Source organism: Pecten maximus, chromosome 18 (assembly GCF_902652985.1).
Source record: "Pecten maximus chromosome 18, xPecMax1.1, whole genome shotgun sequence".
NCBI lineage: Eukaryota > Metazoa > Mollusca > Bivalvia > Pectinida > Pectinidae > Pecten > Pecten maximus.
The window spans coordinates 21310879-21325449 of record NC_047032.1 but is presented as its reverse complement, the minus strand read 5'-3'; the positions used below and the strand labels follow the sequence as shown (position 1 = coordinate 21325449).

Below are 14571 nucleotides of genomic sequence, written 5' to 3'. Positions count from 1 at the left end.
AGAACGAAAATATCTCCCGATGCATCCGACTATTCATTTTTAGTGCTGTCACACGGTCCCAATCTGTCACATAGATTTTATTATCTTTATGTTATAAGTTTTTACCTATATTGTGTTTATTCTTATATTATTACATTGATTGTATGTTCTCTTATGTCATTGTTTTCAACTAAATTAAAGACTAAAGTCATGGTATTCAATCAATCTATGACCTGTAAAGTCTATATTATGTGAACAAATTTGATTGAATTTAAATAACCAACTGTAGTATCACTTAGTATCGTGCAAACCTCCCACCCCACCCAACCCCCTCTGTCTCCCTCTCGTTCGCTCTCTCATTCTCTACTATATAGTCATATATTACCATTATATGTTATTGTTCAGCTTTATTTAGTGTTGTCATCTGTCTATCGAATCCTTTAAGGAGACAGATTTATATAAGTATTTGATACTTTTTTCTGAATCCATGTCCTTATGTTTGTACTTCATATTGACACGGAAATGAAATGAAATAAAATATTTTTAAACTAAAGCACTCACACACGCACTCACCACACACATGTATCTCGCTCACAGGGGAGACTGTCCTTAGATGGCCTTTGTTAATGATAGAACATTTATCAATAATAAACAAAACCAAAATCAAGCAAACGATGGAAGTGCACGGTTAATGTAAAATGTATCTGTTTTGATATCGGCGCGTGTTTCAAATTTACTCTCAAACTTCAATTTAGCATTAATAATTACCAATGTCCCTAGTCTGGAGTGCAAACAATCTTGCTCGATCATCGCCGAGTTGGGTGTTATATATTTCACGTACAGTGTTACCTAGGTTATCTAGCATTTGTCAAGGCGCTGTTTTATTGCTGTTTTGTTTTCTTGTTCGAACGAGAGCCGTGCTGTTTATTAAATGACGCCCGTAAAGTGCGTTACATTACGAACACAGCAGATTCGTATCGTTACAGCTGCTACAAATCCGACAAAGAAACACGTGTTTCTGTATGTATATGTAAATATAAACAACATTTGCGAAACAAACTATACCAACTTATATTTATATGTATCACTCTTGTTGACCCGGGTGGTGGCGCTCGGGCGGTCTTATTGTGAGAGGTTCCTGAAAAAAACACGTGGTCGGCAAGGTGACCCCATACCCTTTCACGTCCGACATCTGCCGTCTAGAAGAAAGACATGTGTGTTACCAGTCTGCCACAAGACCACCAATTCTAACGGCACGAATGTGAACTACATTTGCCGTCACAATCATAACGTCATAAAATGTATTGTTCATTGTGACGTCACATCTTGGAAACCATGCATCGCTAGGCAGTCGTAAGCACACCATGATTATAGCAGCAGTGGTTTCCTCTATCGCCTTAAGGAACAGTCAAACGGAACAGGAAATGGAGACGCCCTTACAACGGGGATTAAAGAAAGGCGATGACAAATTAGAGCTAAGTGCGCATGCGTACGATGTCCTCACGGATCTCAGAACAAACGGGCAGCTTTGTGATGCCATTCTAAAAGTTGAGAACCGGTCTTTTTCTGTTCATCGTGCAGTTTTGTCTATCTGCAGCCCATACTTCCGTACGCTGTTTACAAACAGACTATTGATGACTGCTGACCAGAAGGAATATGTGATTCCTTCAGTAAGCGCGGAAATGATACAGATTATCATCGATTTTGCATACACGAAGAAGGCACAAATCACTTTACGCAATGTGAAGCAACTACTTCCTGTTGCGGATCGACTTCATGTATATGAACTGACAAAGCAATGTTGCGACTACATGTCTGAAAATCTGGACACAGACGGATGCATGGATACTTACGCATTTGCTAAGAAACACTACTTCAAAGGACTCGAAGACGGGTGCTACGATTTTATAATGAGAAATTTTCGCAAATTTTCTCTATCAAGTGAAGCATTTGCAGAGCTCAGCATTGACGAAGTTTGTAAAATTCTTTCATCGGACGATCTAAACGTCAAAAATGAAGAAATCGTTTTTGCTGCCGTTATACGATGGATTGATCATGCCCCCGAGAGCCGGAAGTGCGAGATATATCGTTTGTTGAAGACTGTCCGTCTTGGATTTCTCACCACGCGATATTTCGCGGAAAATATTCGGACACATCCATACGTTGCGGAAAATTCGTTATGCAAACCGCTTGTGCGTGATGCCCTGAAGTTCCTCTGTTCTCTGGATATGGATGATTACAGGGTAAAGCAGGACTCACTATTTACTGATTTTGGTTCATTATTTTTGATTTGAGGCTTAAAAACATTAATAAGATGTGCAAAATATATGTGTGTTATTAGTTGGTGAGCCGCTGGGGCTAGGTGTCCACCTTTCCCATCTCCTGTCATAGTCGGTACGCACGTGATCTGTCCTGGCGTAGATTCATCGATCCCGTAAATGCACTGGCACACAAATCGTTTTTATTAATTATCTATAAACAGAATCTAGAAATGTGTTTGGTTCCGTAGAAAATGACAGGGAAAATCTTACCAATCAGAAATGTCATTTTATATATTGGGCGACAGTGATCTCCTGTTAAATTAACAGTAAGAATATAACATTCTAGACTTCTTTGGATAAAATTGTAACCCTGGTAAAATACCAGCCGAAATATACCTCTCGGCTTGAGAGAACCTCTCTATAGCTCGATATGTAACCCTGGTAAATTAGAGAGAATTTCTCTATAGCTCGATATGTAACCCTGGTAAATTAGAGAGAACTTCTCTATAGCTCGATATGTAACCCTGGTAAAAGAACTTTTTTATAGCTCGATATGTAACCTTGGTAAATTAGAGAGAACTTCTCTATAGCTCGATATGTAACCCTGGTAAATTAGAGAGAACTTCTCTATAGCTCGATATGTAACCCTGGTAAATTAGATAGAACCTCTCTATAACTCGATATGTAACCTTGGTAAATTAGAGAGAACTTCTCTATAGCTCGATATGTAACCCTGGTAAATTAGAGAGAACTTCTCTATAGCTCGATATGTAACCTTGGAAAGTTAGAGAGAACTTCTCTATAGCTCGATATGTAACCCTGGTAAATTAGAGAGAACTTCTCTATAGCTCGATATGTAACCCTGGTAAATTAGAGAGAACTTCTCTATAGCTCGATATGTAACCCTGGTAAATAAGAGAGAACTTCTCTATAGCTCGATATGTAACCCTGGTAAATTAGAGAGAACTTCTCTATAGCTCGATATGTAACCCTGGTAAATTATACAGAACTTCTCTATAGCTCGATATGTAACCCTGGTAAATTAGAGAGAACCTCTCTATAGCTAGATATGTAACCCTGGTAAATTAGAGATAACTTCTCTATAGCTCGATATGTAACTAGCTGCAATATACCTCTGGGCTAGAGGGTGGTAAAACATTCGGTACCAAACTAAACAGTAACGAAGATGGTACATGTTGTATAAGAGTACCATGTGTCTTCTGGGTCGGAAAATTTGTTTGAAGAGAGAGGAATGTAGAGGAACTGGCCGGACTTAAAAAGAAATAATAAAAAGAAAGATCAGTTAACTCTTGAGGCCAAATTGGTAGTGAAAAAATCAACATTTCGCGTAAAAATGTAAAATCATGCTATGTCAATGCAGTGTTTAAATACTATAAATATTATACCTTTCAATAAGATGTCGATTGATGTTTTTAAATCTCCCTATAAATGATCGCGGTAATTTTTTCTGATATAGGTTCGTTACGTTGGAATCCGTAGCCTTAACGAAAGAGTCATTCTTCGTATAGACTATTCCAAAAACACAATAGTGACACTGCTTCAAAGTACATTTTTGTTTGTTTATGTTTTAATGTCCTCATAACAGCCAGGGCCATATGAGGACGGGTAGACCGAGTCAGCATACGAAAACATATGATGAGAAAAAGGAGCCCAGTTATGGTAATCCAACAGACAGTTGCTTAAAATTGAATTAAGTTCGAGCCTCAATTCCCACCACTGTTAATGGGACGAAAGACAAACGATATTAGTACATTTCAATACAGATGGAGAGCCAGTCCTATTTCATTTCGGATCCACTGTTTCTACCTGTGAATACCTACAGGTGACGTTATATGCATGTGTTCACGTGTTTAATAATTTCCTTTCAGATACTGAACCTCGAGAGTCCATTGGCCAAACCGAGGATTCCCCACGAAGTTCTATTTATAGTCGGGGGATGCCATAACGGAACCATGACCAATGGCGTCAAATCGTATGACAGTCGTGCCGAAAAGTGGATTGATTGTCGTTATCTGGAGGAAGGTGTGTACTGGGGCGAGAATTGTGAGGTGGGGGTGATTGGAATTAATATTCCTAGCTGGCTATTATTATATTCGTTCGATTTGTATATTCGCTCACCATTATGTCAACCAACGTGATTTTCTGACTCTTTCGTTTATACTCTCTGTGCGTATGCAAACAGGAACCGTTCGTACTTCCGATATGTTTTCTCGTTTAAGAAATATTCCGATGGTTCCCGATTGTGTTGCAATTGAAATACATTTATTCCGAAAGTTTTGTTTGCTAAGCAAGTTAACAATAACATCATGAAATGTACCTACACGAACCGAAGTTGCATTATTTTGTTTGACCTTTCACCGTTGTTTACAGGTTTACACGCCTACCATGCGTTAGTTGCTATGAGCACAAAGATTTATGTCATCGGGGGCTACGATGGATTCCATTATATCAACGGCGTACGCTGTTTCGACGTTGTAACTAAGGAATGGAACGTGGTTGCTCCTATGCACAAAAACAGGTATTAAGTTTTAATATGACATTAGTTCGGGCATTGGTCAATGTAGCTTAAGGTGAAGATCCGAGGTGAGAGTTTGATATCTACCCGGAGAAGTGTCGCATTTATCATGGAAGCTGAAATCACGTATGCTATTTGGGTTTTGTCCTTGTGTAATAGGAAGGAGTTATGAAAAATACCGTGCCCGTGCTGGGATCCGAACTAGCGATTCAAGGCAAACATCTTACCACAAGGCTAATGGTATGTTTTGTACGTATGTTGCATTTTACGAATATAAATGGGGAATTGTTTATTTAGGTCTTGGGTCTGTGACCTTACTTTGCAATTTCTCCAGCTTATCCAGTCGTTCACAGATCTGATTAAGGGCTTAAGCTGTTGCATTGTCGTCATTGCTGTTTTTAATATTATTTACAGCTAGGTGAAGGACATCATTGTGGACTGTATGTATGTTTTGAAGATATCCAGGGTCCAATCCAATTTAAGTCAGGCGTAGGGCTTCTCAGAGATTCGATGCACGTCCTGCTCACGCAAAAAAATAAGTTGGGATCGTAGTCCATCAATTAACTTTAACGTCAAGTCCCGTTCACTTTTTTTTTGCACGCGCAAACATTTCCCATAACAAATGTGTGATATTCTCAATGGCTTCTAATTGATGAAGTTTCAGTTTACATCTTCTGTAATGAGGACAGAAAATCCCAAATATATTCCTGACAGAGACTTGTCTGAATCTGTGTCAAACCGAACCAAGGCAGGCTTTTATAGCCTCAGGTGGAAGCATGAAATCATTTGGTTAGGGTTGGCCATCAGTCCTGCGATTGTTGAATAACTATTGAACTCACGTAAAAACTTGTCACCATCTTTATGCATGGAACCGGAAAATTGTAAGTGCTTTTTAAGTATGTCGATATCTCAAATGATGAACGTAGGTGCACGTGTTTGATTTGGGGGCGAGGGCAGAGTCTGCCTAGCTGAAATGTTTTCCATCGAGAGCTTGGGCACGATACTGAGGATTTGGAGCAGGTAACATATCTGTCTTGCCGAAATCAGAATGCCTAATATCTGCCTGGCCTTCCGGACATATCCAATGCCATCCCATGTTCGGACATGGAAAACCCTGGGCCCATACTTCCCGCCATAGGGTGGTGATCGGCGGCTAGGTCACAAAATCCCCCAGTCGGCGTTTCCAGAAGCACAGCGTCCGGTAGAAATGGATCACCGCGTTGAATGTTACTTTTGATGTTCGTAACGTTCAGGATTCCCCATCATGTTGTGTGCACGTGTTGTATTTTACGAATACAAATGGGAAATGGTGTCGAGGCAGCAACAACATGTGCTTCCATTTTACATTCTTTTATTAGATAACAACTTTATCTCAGATTACATAAGCGATCCAATGAATACATTATTGTAACAGAGTTATTTCTCCTTTGTCAATGACTCCATCATTTAATCACTCATTACCATACCATAACAGGGAAATTCCAGCTAGTCTGAGCTAGTAAGGTGAGCTTATACTCTCTACCTTTACACTACTCCCTCCTTTACAAAGACTTCGCCTCCGAAGACAGCCACAACTTAGCTCCATGGAAGCCTCTCATTCTCCTATAGCTTTCATCTTGGATGGTTAGCGGCACCAAATATGTAGTAGGAATAAGTAATGAAAAATACTCTGTCGTTGCCGCGCTTTGAACTAGCGACACTACGCTCTCGAGGCAACCCAACCACTGGGTTGAAAGGAAGACTGAGCTAGTAAGGTGACCTATACAATCCATTTTTATACTTGGACAAGGCACTTCATCCCCATTGCTTTGTGTAATATGCATCGAGCCTCCTATAAGATGCTCAGTTGTGGCTTCTGTAAATAAATGCTAGTATTCGAAAGCTCTCTAGGCCGAAAGTAACTGGCGGCCATTATTTAACCTGGAGCAGTATTCCTACACTGACCGAATCACTGTAAATTGTAGTATACAGTCTCATGAATACAATTTGGTTTACTAACGACATATAGACAAATGCAACACAGAATGTAAATATATTGATTTATTAATATTACTCATTTTCAAAATCTTAGTTCACTTATAATCTGCGCGATTATTTTTGCGTAAAAGATTATGATTACCAGGAAAATATCATGTTACCAAGGACTAATATTATCTTATCTCGCTGTTCAGCGAGAGGTAGCGATTTTGTTTTGTTCGGATATTTGACAATCCATGTCTTGACGTTTCAAAATCATAATTCATCACCCGTTAAATCGTTTTTGGCATGACAGATACCCTGTGTTCCGATTGTAGGTGCTACGTGAGCGCGGTACAGCTGGGGGATCATATTTACGCCATTGGAGGCTATGACGGCCACGACCGACTAGGATCTGCCGAGAATTACCTCCCTTCCCGGAACCAGTGGACAATGATTGCTCCAATGCATCACCAACGCAGTGATGCTAAGGCCGCCGCATTCAATGGTGAGAATAACGGATACCTGTTCACGGGTCAAAACTGGAAAACTGGAGACCTCAAATTTGGAAAGTCTTACAAAACAATATTTTTTTTATTATTATTTACAAAACCCAACTATTTGATGGTTTAAATATCTAATTACAACGAGACATCGTTTGTACATGTATATCTCTGATTGTAGTCGACGCAGTGAAAGCCCTGCTTTTTTCTGTCTTTATCGATCTGACAAATATGTATTATTTTTCTTTAATGAAAAAAAAAAAATATGTCTTTTGACTTGATTGAAGACCAATCATATAATCGTCTCAATCAATCCAATTGCAAAACTTACCATCCGGACTAATTTACAGTATTCTATCGTTAGTGAATCAATGCTTTTTTGAACTCGAGAACGTAGTATACGGCGAGTTTCCTCCCTTCGAATAGAAATATGGGGGTTTTGGTGCACTGCTGTATTCATGATGGCGTTCACGCAATAGACTTTTGCATATCACCGCCTCCATTTGTGGTCAAACGTCAAGCGATGTTGTCAACATAATATGGCAACACTTGCATTCCTCGTGGTTTGTGTTGCTGAACGCCGATATTTTTTGTGAAAATTGAAGTTTACTGGCAAGGGGAAGGGAGCGCGAGGAGGGAGCGTGAGAGTACAATGGAAACCTGCCACATATATTATGTAGGTTAATATACAATAATGTAGGTTATCTTATTTTTACGTCCCCGTCACGAGGTGATTTGATCGGTTTAGGCATAGTGTTGCCTCCTTCAGCGCGTCCGTCGCAAACTTGGCAAAGATATTCTGTCAAGCGCTCGTTTATGACAAATGAAAACTTCCTAAGATCAATATTTGTATTTGGCATTCATTTAATCTTAGAATCCAACCTCAATGAAATACAACCATATTGCATTAAAAAAAAAACTTTTATACACATATATTTTGTTTTCTTAGACTTTCTCAAGTATTTAGCTCCATTTCCGTCAAAACGGACGCTGAGACACGGACAACATATCTCCCACAAACATATCTTAAAATTTCGTTTACTATGTGATCTACTAATTCCACGTTATCATATTTTTTTGTAGAGAAAATTTACATTTTTGGAGGATATGACGGCGAGATGTGTTTGAATTCGGGGGAATATTACACACCTTTCACCAACCAGTGGACACTAATTGAACCTATGCGCATGCGCAGAACTGGTTTCGGCATAGCTATACTTGACGGCTACATCTATTGTATGGGTGGCTTTGGAGGCATAACTCGCATGTCTTGCGGCGAACGCTACAATCCCGTTACAGACACATGGCATGCAGTACCGGATATGTATTATATCCGAAGCCACTTTGGGTTTGAGGTTAGTACATTTTGGATTGGAGATTAACTTGAGTGCGAGGTTAATGGATTTATTTGGATTTGGTTATTGTTATTCATATAAGTATATCTGGTCTAAAGAAGCAAGAACATTTCTAATACTGAGATATTGTTTTAGTCAGGATATCCACTGAAAAGCTAAAAAAAAAACGTACAATAAAGCATCGCCACACTTTACACAAAGGAAAATGATTTATCAAATGTATACATAAAAGTTAAAATCTCGAAATGCTTGAAAAGCTGCCTTGTATCTGTATGTTAACCGTTTACGGTATCTACCGAGGCCGTGACATGTCCAACTCCACTTTTACTATATACCAATATTTATTCTTCAGGTATTAGACGACATGCTGTTTGCCTTTGGAGGATTTGATGGCATAAATTCCATTTCGGGTGTCGAATATTTCGATACCAAGACACAGGAATGGTAAGACTAATTTTCAAAGCATAATTTCCCTTGATAATCTTAAAATACGTATTACAATATGAATTTGGAACGGACTTATTTTATCCTCGAAAGCAGTGAAAATTTAGAAAATGAAACAAGAAACATAAAACAAAAGAAAAACTAATTTTCTGATCTATGTTGTGTATTTTCTTCCCAATTTAACAATGCTGTTCTCTTTTAGAATCCATATTTATTTTAACAAATTTGATCATTCCGATTATTGAATGAGTGTATAAAAAACAGTGAGGTAAGAAATCTGAATTGTCAAAAGCATCAAGAATCTCGTCAATACGTGAATTCTGAAACGGTAGCTAACAATGACATACTTTTATGGATAGACTAAGGCATGATTATCACAAGTATTAATTAGTTTTGTTATTCCATCATACCGTGTTTTGGTACTATCCGCTGATAAAGTAAATCATTTGCCCCTAAATGAAGGTAAATGTTCAGTAGTTCTCTCAGCATCATATGCCTTTTTTTCTGACATTTTAGGTATGACAATGCTGACTTACCGGTCAGTCTTGAGGCATTCGGAACATGTATTGTGAAAGGTATTCCGAACGTCAAAGATTACATTTATCAACCAAAACCGAAAGAGACATCCGGCAAGAAGGACTCAATTTGAATTTTATTTTGTAATACGTGCAGAGGGTCAACAATATTGCACGAACCACACAGAAAACTATCCCTCTCACATATATTGCATATCATTTGTATATAGATCACTGTATATTGTTGGAACAGAGTATTGTGAAAAAAAAAATCAGGACAATGCATACAATGTATATAAAAAGGTTGTAATACACATTTTCATGTGTATTGTAAAAGAAAACACTATAACAGATGAATTTGTTGAAATGCGTAGTAAATGTATATGTATGATGTGTGTAGTACACTAGTGCAGGTACATCATTGTATTTTAGGAGAAGTTTATAGATTGTACGTATGAGCTACTCTATTATATAAAGAAAATATAATTCAGCCACATCATTTAGTTTGTTGTTTTCTTGTCTGTTACCTTTGCGATCTTTCATACAGCGACGTCAGATGACGGGTAACGACGACGGCGTCGCCTGGTGATGGGTAACGACGATGGCGTCGTCTGATGATGAGTAACGACGACGACGTCGTCTGATGATGGGTAACGACGACGTGGCCTGGTGATAGGTAACGACGACGACGGCGTCGTCTGATGATGGGTAACGACGACGACGTCGCCTGGTGATGGGTAACGACGACGACGTCGCCTAGTGATTGGTAACGACGACGGCGTTGTCAGGTGATGGGTAACGACGACGGCGTTGTCTGGTGATGGGTAACGACGACGACGTCGTCTGGTGATGGGTAACGACGACGGCGTTGTCTGGTGATGGGTAACGACGACGACGTCGCCTGGTGATGGGATAATGATGGTCATCGGTGACAATGGGTAACGATCACGTCGTCATGTGATGGGTAACGTCGGCACCGTCTGGTAATGTGATTGACCACGAGGGCGTCCTCTTGTGAATGTTTACGATTGAGCTGTGAAAGCATCGTCTGGTGATGGGGATACGACGGCGTCGTTTGGTGATGGCTAATGATGGTGTCGTTTGGGGATGGTTAATGATGGCGTCGTTTGGTGATAGGTAAGGATGGAGTCGTTTTGTGATGGCTTATAGCAGCGTTGTCTGGTTATGTGATAGGGTTACAACGGATTTGTCTGTCGATAGGGTTACAACGGTTCGTCTGGTAATGGGGTTACGACGGATTTGTCTGTCGATAGGGTTACGACGGATTTGTCTGTCTATAGGGTTACAACGGTTCGTCTGGTGGTGCGGTTACGAAAGCGAAGTCTGTTGATAGAAACGACGACGGCGTCGCCTTGTGATGGGTTAACGACGGCGTCGCCTAGTGATGGGTTAACGACGGCGTCGCCTTGTGATGGGTTAACGACGGCGTCGCCTAGTGATGGGTTAACGACGGCTTCGTCTGTTGATGGGTTAACGACGGCTTCGTCTGTTGATGGGGTAATGACGGCCATCGGCGACGATGGGTAAAGACGATCTCGTAATGCAACAGGTAGCGGCATCGTCTGATACTATGATAGGCGTACGATGGCGTCGTCTGGTGATGGGGGGTGTGGGGGGTGGGGGGTGGGGGGGGGGGGGGGGGGGGTTGCGACATTCTTGTCTGGTTATGCAGTTACGATGGCGTACTGCGATGATAGGTAACGACGCCGTCGTCTAGTGATGTGATAGGGTTACGACGGCGTCGTCTTTTGATGGGTAACGACGGCGTCGTCATGTAATAGGTAACGACGCCGTCGTCTGATTATGAGTAACGACGGTATCGTGTGATAATGTGATAGGCTACGAGGGCGTCGTCTGGTGATTGAGTTACGATAGCGTCGTCTGGTGATATGTTAGGGTTACGATGGCGTCGTCTGTTGATACGGTAACGATGGCGTCGTCTCTAAATTGGGTTACGACGGTGTTGTTTGGTGATGGGGTTACGACGGCGTCGTTTGGTGATGGGTAACGACGGCGTCGTTAGGTGGTGATGGGACACGATGGCGTCGTCTGATGATGATGAGATGACAACATGTATTTCAAGTGCAAATGATTACTCTACAGCCGTATTTTTTTTATTGTAATGTGTGATTAATCCTCATGCAACATCCTGTCATAGCTTGTGTATCGGCAACTGTTGAGCCGTCATCGATAACATCTGTGACATGTTTATCTCTACCGCCGACAATAACCTAGGCACTGTTCAGAACCGATTGTAAAGTGACTCTTGATAAACCACATTCTGTAAACTCGTCTGTTCGAGTATTGCCAGAAAGATTAGTGTTCGAACTAAATGTATTTGTATCTGGACGAAACAGATCTTAGTTAGCCTAAAATGCAGATCTGGACGAAACAGATCTTACTTAGCCAAATATACAGATCTGAACGAATCAGATCTTGGTTAGCCAAATATACAGATCTGGACGAAACAGATCTTAGTTAGCCTAAGATACAGATCTAGACGAAACAGATCTTAGTTAGCCTAAGATACAGATCTGAACGAATCAGATCTTACTTAGCCAAATATACTGATCTGAACGAATCAGATCTTAGTTAGCCAAAAATACAGATCTGGACGAAACAGATCTTAGTTAGCCAAATATACAGATCTGAACGAATCAGATCTTAGTTAGCCTAAGATACAGATATAGACGAAACAGATCTTAGTTAGCCTAAGATACAGGTCTGAACGAATCAGATCTTAGTTAGCCTAAAATGCAGATCTAGACGAATAAGATATTAGTTAGCCAAATATACAGATCTGAACGAATCAGATCTTAGTTAGCCTAAAACAGATCCAGACGGAAACAGATCTTAGTTAGCCTAAAATATACCAACAATGAAATCTTGATTCCTATGTACAATTACTCGAGATCGTAGCATTATTTATTGACTGGTTCTAGTGATAAGAGACTGAAGTCGCGCTCTGCTCAGGGTAAATCCAAATAGAATAACGCCTGTGAACCGCCACCAGAGTAGATTTAGGTTATTCCAATGGTAGTAGCTTGTGGCTACCTCATAGAATGGCATACGGGAGGTCCGCTGCTTCCCATGAAGAGCAATTGTTGTTAAGTGTCCAAACCACAACAGCAAAGGTCAGTACCGAACAATATGAAAGAGACATTGAAATCTAAAAACCAGAATGTCTGTTGCACTTCGCACAACAAAGGAAATTCTATGAGTTTCTTTGTGCAAGGTTAAACGACCACGCCAACGGTTATATGAAAACGAACAAAGTAACGTACACGGTTGATGGCACCATTAAGTGTTTTAATTTAGTTTGGCGTTCGCCTCTGCGAGTAAGGCTTTGGGTTCTGTCCACTGTCAAGTCCGATACATACCAGAGTCTAAAAACTCAACATTTTGGGAGTGGGGCGACTGGTTCGTCCGATATAGTATAATGTGACTGGGTGCGGTGTCCTGCTGAATATTTTCGGCAGCATGCTTCCATGAGGTAGCACTATAAGTCGGTGTAGCGTGTACTTTGCAAGTACCGTGAGAGTTGCAAGCGCGCATATGCAATGAAAATTGTCATTTCCCGATTCCTGTGGTCTAGCAGGTGATCATGCGGTTCGGGCGTTTCCTCCCTCTGTCTCCTCATGCAAAACAGCAGGTAGAATATATAATTATATGACTAATATTTCACGGCATGTAAGATTCCCCTGTGGCGTATTTTAGTGTACATACTCCGATCATGCATGCATGTAGCTTCTTACAATGGTTACGGGTTTTTTTGTACCGGTGCCTATATTCCAAAAACGCAATGACAGTCGCCGCCGACATTGTAACGCGATCATTTTAACTGTGAAATATCGGTAAACATGTTTAATAACGTAAAACACACAACTCATGACATGTTTCAATGACAAACTGTTCTGACTTGCAACTCTCACGGTTCTTGCAACTCTCACGGCGACCGGTGTCCCCTCCGTGTAGCTTACAAATGTACAAGTACCGGAAGCGGAACTTGCAACTCTCACGGACTTGCAAAGTGCACGCTACACCGGCATCAGTTCTGCGCTACAACAAGGAGACAAACACACTCAGGGGAGGCCATCCTTAGGTTGTCATAGCTGCTGAAACCCATGTTGTCTTGAATATGAGTCAAGGCAGTTTCATTTCACAATCAATGCGATGCTGCATCCCAGAAACCTAGCAACAACAAGTGATTCAAGGCTATTCTAGTTTTGAAAATCAGTCGTTAAATGGAAAACGTCGACGCCGTAAGAACGAGAGGACGCCGCACAACGTTATACATTGATCTGACCATCAGGTACGTGAACTAATAAGAATTAAAGAAGTGTGGTCGTTTTCCACTTATCCTGACCTAGGCAACGTACAGCGATATTCAGGGCTAAAAATACAGGTAAAATATCACGTGACCCCAGTAATTCCCAAAGTACCAACACTAGATCGTCATGGTCCATTGGCGCGCTGTGCGTTGTGAACAAGTTATGTAGTCTATCAATACCAAATGAAATAAAGTTAAAATGACATGTCAAATAGGAAGTTTACAATACCTATCCACGTATCTCTCTGTTGTCGACGCTGCAGTTCATTTATATTTTACTTTGAATGATACGGAGTAAATCGGTTATTTTACTCCTTTTCTCACCAGTGTGAAAATTTGCCATAAAATTATTTATGTTATTCAAACTAGGATATATCCAAATACACTTAGACTGTTACAAATGCTCAAGTCCCTGTGCTACACACTGGGATAGGACAAATACACAGAGACTGTAACAAGTTTTCAGGTCCCTGTGTTTGAAAGCCAAACAAGATAACACTATATGCAAGGCCAATACCATTCGTTAATTTGATATGCTGCATATACTATACAATATAAAAAGGAATCTATTCAATGAATATACAAGAAACTTAATGAATGTATTACCAAATACATTGACAAGCTGGTGTTTAAAAGGCTTTAAACTGAATAATGAATACAGTAGCTACATG

General features: G+C 40.4%; 1 protein-coding gene across 1 annotated transcript; it reads left to right on the top strand.

Moving 5' to 3' along the window:
* Positions 1-1286: 1286 nt before the first annotated feature.
* LOC117316647 (kelch-like protein 10) lies at positions 1287-10043 on the top strand. Its single transcript, XM_033871333.1, has 7 exons — positions 1287-2222; positions 4130-4283; positions 4632-4779; positions 7071-7240; positions 8319-8590; positions 8943-9034; positions 9551-10043. The coding sequence occupies exons 1-7, from the start codon at positions 1344-1346 to the stop codon at positions 9681-9683; spliced, it is 1848 nt and encodes a 615-aa protein (XP_033727224.1). The 5' UTR covers positions 1287-1343; the 3' UTR covers positions 9684-10043.
* Positions 10044-14571: the final 4528 nt, after the last annotated feature.

Coding starts and splice junctions, on each gene's coding strand:
- LOC117316647 (XM_033871333.1), top strand. CDS start 1,344: ATGATTATAGCAGCAGTGGTTTCCTCTATCGCCTTAAGGAACAGTCAA. Junction 2,223..4,129: donor TGGATATGGATGATTACAGG/GTAAAGCAGGAC, acceptor ATTTCCTTTCAG/ATACTGAACCTCGAGAGTCC. Junction 7,241..8,318: donor TAAGGCCGCCGCATTCAATG/GTGAGAATAACG, acceptor ATTTTTTTGTAG/AGAAAATTTACATTTTTGGA.